The following is a 7,455-nucleotide window of genomic DNA, read 5'->3' on the forward strand; positions in this document are numbered from 1 at the left end:
TCTCTCTCTCTCTAATTTTTACATAAGTAGGCTGATTGGGCTCAGGCCCATCATAAAAAAATAAATTTGACAGCCCGTCTCTTGTATAATTTTTGCCTAACCAAACGTGCCCTTGATACAATCAATCTAAATTCTCACAGTTGCTTGACAAGAAGAGGCTTCTTGCTTTAGTTCAACGCTCTGATTTGGGTTCGCATTCGCATAACTTGCTCAGCGATTCAAAGCATCAAAGAGGAAGCAGCTTTGCCTTCACAGGTTATTTTATTGCAAGTTCGGTTCTTTTATATTGTGTTTTCATATTCTTAATTTGATCTGCTTCTTCATTTGTGTGCTTAACTTGCTACCTTCGAAAGCATTAGTTTATTTGATGCTGCCAACGATGACATTGTATCTTTTCGTGTTCAATGCGTGATATTTTTTTGATGATTTTTTTTCTTTGAATTTTTAAAGCAGTTTCTTTGAAATTATATTGATGAAAAACTCAGTCATTCTACGGTAGCTTATGCCTCTTTTATCTTTGGATCAAAACAAAAGGTAGACATAAATAAGATTTATAGGGCAGCACAGAGTTGAAGGAGTGAGAGATCCTATTTTCACATGCATAAGAGTAACTTGTCTCCTGTTTGTCTACCTCTTCCCTCTTTATTTTTTCTGGAATTCCATCGATTCTGAGCATAAAATTTTGGGTTCTCTGTAGTTAATTTGGGCTTTCTTTATCATTTAGGAAATGGGTTTGTGGACTTTATTGGAGGGCTTTCTGCTTCTTGCAAATGCATTTGCAATATTAAATGAAGATCGGTTTCTTGCACCTAGAGGATGGAGCTTCTCTGAATTCTCTGTAGGACGAACAAAGTCTTTGAAAGGCCAGCTTATCGGTCTCATTTATGCGACCCAATATATGAGAGTTCCACTTATAATACTCAATTCCATTTGCATCTTTGTAAAGCTGGTGTCTGGATGATGATGCTAAGGTAAGTTAAAACTTATCTCTACGTGTGATTGCTGGTAATAGATTGTATGGGTAGATTTTTGGTCAAGTAATGATGGGCTTCACTAGGGCTAGCCCCTTACCCTTGGCTGGGACTTTTTGTTTAACATACATGCTAAAACGGATAGAAACTGAGTTTTTTCATTATGATGAAGTGACATGGATCTCGTGAGAAATGAGATAGAAATTTGAGAATGTTTGCATGAACACAACTCCAGAATCTGAGATCAGTGGCCTTTGTTACTAGTAGATTTTAATCATTGGCTATATGCTTTGAAGAATTCAATTGTTTAGATAAGGCCTCCAGTATGCTTTGAGAATGTTTTTGTTTCTCTTTCTAAAGATTAAGCGTGCGTCGTAGGCCATTTTCTGATTTATGCTTACACAGTGTGTCAAATCAGTAACAAGGATCGCAGGATGAGGATATGCAAATGCAATTGGTGCTTAAAAAGATTTTTTCCCCTTAAAATTAATCAGGTAGGAAGACAACTAAATCTCGTACCTTTGGATTGGATTTACAGTGGAGCTGCCAGAGGCAAAATTGAGCTTGGCAGATAAAAGAAAATACAAATTGACATCAAATATTATGACGAGAATGGTGACTGGATGTGTGACATCTCTCTTTTTCAATCTCGTGTGATTGAAGATTAAACCCATTTTATGTATTCCTTTGCTCAGTGCATAGGTTGCTCGTTGACTAGTCTTTTATTTTCCTGCTTCAACTCATAAGCTTACTAATTTCGAGGGGGGGGTGCATCTGTTCCTTCAGCGTTGACTTTATCCCTTTTGCTTCTTTTCATTTCTTTTTTGTTATTTTAAAGTTCACATTTAGTCCACAAGTTATTGTTTGGACTTGAATCTAGGATATAAATTTTACAACTAACTTTCTGTGATTAATTTAGTTCCTTTTCTTTTGTGTGGCAGCAATCAAGGAGTTTGGCTAATAGGATTGTAAACAACATTTCTTTTTAGAAAGGCAGAGGAAGCATACGATTCAGGAAATCCAAGACATGATTGATTTATTTGGAATATCCTTTCTCAAAAACTAGTGATTTTAAGGTTACACATGTTGCTTAAAAAAAAAAACGATGAGATGTGGGATGAAAATGGTGTGGTTTTGGGCCATTTTATAACTGGTGTTTGTATTGTCTGACAAGTTTCAAAAGTAACTAACGTTCTATGACATTTAGTGTTTTGTTGTCAACCTAATTATTCTTCATGATTTGATGCAGTAATAATGTTTTTCCTTCTCCATTTCTCGATAGATTCTGTATGTTAATGCGAGGAACACCCTTACTGGAGTTGATGTATTTTACGCTCGTTATGCATTTGAAGTTGCGGTCTTGTGTGTGAAAGCCAATTGTGACTTCACTGTTCTTATGGGAACAATGGCGTTCATTTCATCAGTGTGGTGAGGGGCTTCATGTGATTCTTCAACATGCAGGCAGATGTTGAAATAGGACACCTGGGGTGCTAGGCCGTTTTTCAGTTAATGCTGTGATATTGATGCGCAAAATCTGATGTTTGCCCAAAAATTTTTATAAATCAGAGGAATGAAAGCGCACTCTTTTCACTTATCCTTTTTAACCAACAACCTATCAAGGTTCCACTCTCCATTATAGGATTCTACAACCTACATACGGGCTGTGCTGTGATGGAGAGCACAAGTTTAGAAGTTTTTATACTATATTTAACGAGGTACTATTTCAAGAAGTGTAGAGCTGTGTCGAATGTAGCTGTTTCTGCCATCTTTTTTATGTTGGCATCTATTTTTGCAGACTCGATCTGGATGTCAAGTAATCGGGATAATGAATTCTGCATATAATCACACCATATGTTATGCAACCATTCTCCTGCATTTTTTAAGCAGAGAACTGGGCATCGCCTCATTACGTTGTAAATTTGTGAAAGACGGTGTTCAGTGGAAAAGATTTGTCGTTTCAAGGGCGCCTGGCGAGTATTTTGAAGCTATACTTAGGATTTCTAAAGCCCTTAGTTCTTTTCTTTTTTTTTTATCTTTTTTTGGTTTTTCTCAATCTATTTATGAGCAATAGATTTCATCGAAAGTTGCAGTTATCAAAATTAAACGCCACAAGCAGCACACCAGGCAACAAAGTATACAAATTGGCAAACACCGAAAAACACCAGTCTGGATGAAGGTGTGAAGCTTCGTTGATTGCGAAAAATCCATATTACCATTTTATGAAGGTAGCGATAAGAAAATACAAAAACAATCAAATGTTAACTAAAATGCGGATAAGGTCAAAATCAAGTGGGATTCAATCGAAATCTAATTTTCACTATAAATCAGCGAATACATGGTATGTTTTGGAATCTACTGCGATAAGTCTCAGAGCTGAAACTGCTGCTGCAATGGACATAAGGCTGAAAAAACAAACATTGAACCAATGCCAAAGCTTTTGTAGAGAAGTCAATTTGCTCTTCTTTGCTTTTAGGTACATGTGGTTGGCCAGAATAAATGTAAGGGGGAAGGTGCTTATAGCTCCAGTAAGGCTCATAAAATCTCCAAGGAAAGGCAGAAGAGCTGCCACCAGCGTGTTAATAGTTAGGTAGCCGCCTCTTACCCCGACCCTAAACGACAAGTTGCGAATTGAAAACGGACTTCCTCTAATCCCATACTTTGTATCCAAGTACTCATACATTGGGCTTGCGAATATCTACAAGAAGCAGGTGTATGTTAGCGCAGCAGTCAAAAAGAAGAAGAAGAAGATATAGCGATAAAAGGAGATTTTCAGAAAGCACGAGTCTTGAATGAATTACATGCAGAGCAATGACTGTTTGAAGGAATGCAGAGATGTTGGCCAATGCCTTCACCCAAACGGGGCCATTGACGCTGCTAAGCAAATAGGTTGATGTTGAAGATCCATAAGCCCAATATCCAATAAATGTCACTGCATACATTGGTAAAACTCCAGCCGAGAATTGGAAGTAAAGTGATTTCATCATGTTTCTGACAACGGGCTGTTTTATTGTTGCCTGGTGCAAATTAGACACCAAAAGACGTGTAAGTTTTGGAGGCATAAAAACAAGAGAAAAGGGAAGAAATAACCTTACATATCCTACATCCTGTGAAAAATACTACCATCAATGTTAGCCTCAAGAAGTATGCACTATTATGACTACCGAACACAGGTTTCCAAATACAAAAGGGTCAAACTTCGATAAATCTCGGACCATACAAGAGAATAAGAGGCTGCAAAATAGCTTCACAGCCGGATATAAAATAGATATCCAATAAAAATGCATTAATTCCCCGACTACAGTTATATTACATCATTTTTATTTTTATTTAGATGGGGCAAAAGAACACTCTCAAATTCTGTGAAAAACTCAGACTTGATCCCTTGCTTACCTGTATTTCTGGAAGCATTCCTGTATTAAATGCAAAAACCAGATTAGCAGATGCTCCTATTGTTGTGAAGATTTTGCTTCTTGTTGTTCCTGGAATGCTGTAATCCCTGGCTGGTGCTTCAATTCCTATAACAGCACAGATATTGATGCAAATTCAGAACTAGAGAAACAATGGCCTGGGCTAGAAAAATAAGCAAAATAAAAAATACCTATATTATGCCTAAACTCAAATTTAAGGTGGGCAAATAGAACTGGAAACATAATGGTAAGAAATTGAAGGAAAATGAAATTCAAAAATTTTTTAGCAAAAGAAACTCTAGGAAGCAATATGATCTATAAGTTGTTAATTCTAACAATCTAGGGACAACATAAAGTATGGAAACAGTAATCAAATCATACAAACAGAAAACGCACAGCCAAGTTTGATGAGAACCAATAATTGTATCAAACTGTATGTCAAATTTAGTATTGCTGCGTATGCCAGACAGTATACCGTGTTGAGGGAATAGAGAGTGGCGATTCCTTAGAAGATCGCCATCTACCTCCCTCTCTATCTATCTATCTATCTATCTATCTATCTATCTATACATTTACACATCTGGCTGGCTGCATAAAGAATTGCTTTGTGCAAAAGATGTATTTTCCATCTTACTCGAAATCATATTGCAGTTACAGACTCAGCACCAAGGTTTGCAACATCCCTCTCATAGAAATCCTTCATTTCTTCACACAATCAAATAGTAAAAGGGAAAGAATGCATGAAGCAAGGTGCATGGCATTACCGGAATGAAAAGCAAACAACAGACTACTTTGGCACCACAAAATCACGTGTAAACTTACCATCCTTGACAGAAAGCACAAACGCCACAACTATATATATCAGGCTGAAAACCGTGGAAACTCCCAACCAAAGTCTGAGAGCAGACAAGTGGGGAATTGACATGGCAAACAAGGCACATACAAACCCAGAAATGGCAATGAAGTATGGGAGTTTCATGACATGGTCATCGCTAAAAAGAGCATAGACAGCCTGCATACCAAATGCATAGAATCAGAAATCCAGAAAAGAAAGAAAAACCCGGAAATAACATCCTATATCATCATATAAATGAACTTCTTACACCTAGTAAGAAGAATTCAAATCAGTATTCCTCTTATAGGTCGTAGCTTGTATCCATAATTAATTAATTAATTGGTGTAAAACAAAGGAAGAACTCAATGCATAAATCTCGATGAAAAACTGAGAACAACTTTTTTGACGAAAAAGACAGAAAGGAGAAGATAAAATATTATCCTGAAAAAAACGTAATGAACTGCAAAAGCGACTCCCAGTTTTACCAGGCATGTAAATCTTGAAATGAAGAGTAATCCAATATGCCTAATGTGATGTTACCTTCAAAGCTGATCCAGCCAAAATGATGAATCCCGTGTTAATCATAAAAAGATTAACATATTGCAATCCCCAGGTTAAACAATAAGCTTTCCTACCTGCAGCAAAAGGGCCCTTCATCAAATATAAGAAATGTCGATAAATTAATGTACATGTCTAATTTAAAGAGTATGTATAATAAATCATTATTCATTTTCCGTTTTTCACATACCATAGATAAATCCTGCAAGATCTCTGTATCTGATATGTCTCCTCCCTCCAAATTCATGCAGCTCGGCGATAAGAGAATTTGCATACAATGATATTGCAGTGGCTATGATCAAACCTAGTACTCCAGGTATCCAGCCCAGGGGAACCATAATGGTCCCAGAATATCCCAATACATAGGCACTGTTGATACCAGTTGTGAGGACAAAACCAACTTGAAACCATGAATCTGTGAATTCCAGTACAGAAAGTCAAGCGACCTCAAAGTAACAATAACTCAAAAATACAATTGACTGCCCAGAAACACCCTTTATCAAAAATCCATTTTCTTCCCTAAAAAAATTGTAAACCAGACGTTAAAAAAACCAATCAGAAAAAGGGTGTAAAAAAGCCATTATACATCAATCAGAAAACACTAAAAACACGGAACTCTATATTTTCATCTAGTCCATGTTTTCTTTTTGAAAGAGGAACAGCTTCATCAACATAATAACATCCCAAGGAATTGAAACCGAACAGGCGAGTTATGTTTTTACGCGGACAACCGCTTCACTCTGCAGGTGGAAGATACCAGAAAAGGACAAAAACAGACACAAAATCCCAAAAAATGGAAAGAAAGATTCACCGTGTCAAAAGAAAGGGAAACAAACCACTGCTAATCTGATGGGCAGTCTCGGGAATCTCAACTGCTGAGTTTTCCTCGTCAATAACTTTTCGAGGCCTGGTAGAGTTCCCTGCTCCATCTCCATTGACTTCCATTATAAAGCCTGGTTCTTGGCGAGGATCCTCTCTTGTTTCTTGTCCTCCGGCCAAGAGCGGCTGGCCCTCTGCCTCTTGAATTGATATGTGTATAACAGCCAGATTGTATGACGAGTATCTGCCTTCTATTATATATGTAGTAATTAATATTATGTATCTGGAGGCAGAGAGTGAACACTAATCGCAGCCAGAAAAGCAGGACACTTTGTTTTGAGTCCTAAATGATTTGGTCTCTGAGAGAATCAATATTGCTGCTCTTTCTCTTCTTTCTATACTTTCCCTTCTGGGGCAGTGGCATCGGTCAGATTTTTTCCTTCAAATGCGTGCCACCATAAAACTCTGAGAATTATTATCCCGTGAGAAACCTGGCCCATGGCTCCCTCCCCCTCGAAAAACACCATCAACATGGTGCTAATTGATAATTAATTTTCGAAAAAACACCATCTCCATGGTACTAATTGATAGTTAACCATTTTAGATTTATTAATTATTAGTAGATGCGTATAGAGCAACGCAAAAAAGTTCCTTTGGAGTGAACGAATATGGGTAAATCACAATTATCCGAAGATAAAGTTGAAGACAAGAGCCGGGTTGGTGGATAACATCAGTAGACTTTTGGAACAGAATGGTTGAAAGAAGCCTAAACGTAAGGGATACACTCAACTTTTAAAGAGATTTGGATGATCCATACCACTGAGCTAGTTTCTTCAAATCACCCAAAAATTTAGTGAAGTGGCTG

General features: G+C 37.3%; 2 protein-coding genes across 3 annotated transcripts; one reads left to right on the top strand and one right to left on the bottom strand.

Moving 5' to 3' along the window:
- Positions 1 to 96: 96 nt before the first annotated feature.
- Positions 97 to 2,192, top strand: LOC118059642 (uncharacterized). The gene is made up of 3 exons (XM_035072551.2): positions 97 to 255; positions 725 to 971; positions 1,913 to 2,192. The coding sequence occupies exon 2, from the start codon at positions 728 to 730 to the stop codon at positions 959 to 961; it is 234 nt and encodes a 77-aa protein (XP_034928442.1). The 5' UTR covers positions 97 to 255; positions 725 to 727; the 3' UTR covers positions 962 to 971; positions 1,913 to 2,192.
- Positions 2,193 to 3,266: 1,074 nt separating this feature from the next.
- On the bottom strand, positions 3,267 to 7,455 carry LOC118059641 (proline transporter 1). 2 transcript variants are annotated; one of them, XM_035072549.2, is made up of 7 exons: positions 6,608 to 7,455; positions 5,962 to 6,186; positions 5,754 to 5,848; positions 5,201 to 5,390; positions 4,362 to 4,486; positions 3,770 to 3,985; positions 3,267 to 3,666 (listed from the first exon to the last, which is right to left on the bottom strand). In XM_035072549.2, the coding sequence occupies exons 1-7, from the start codon at positions 6,714 to 6,716 to the stop codon at positions 3,289 to 3,291; spliced, it is 1,338 nt and encodes a 445-aa protein (XP_034928440.1). In that variant the 5' UTR covers positions 6,717 to 7,455; the 3' UTR covers positions 3,267 to 3,288. The 2 variants fall into 2 exon arrangements, with proteins under 2 accessions (XP_034928440.1, XP_034928441.1); XM_035072550.2 differs by having other exon boundaries at positions 6,583 to 6,724.

The sequence above is a fragment of the Populus alba genome, chromosome 10 (genome assembly GCF_005239225.2).
Source record: "Populus alba chromosome 10, ASM523922v2, whole genome shotgun sequence".
Taxonomy (NCBI): domain Eukaryota; kingdom Viridiplantae; phylum Streptophyta; class Magnoliopsida; order Malpighiales; family Salicaceae; genus Populus; species Populus alba.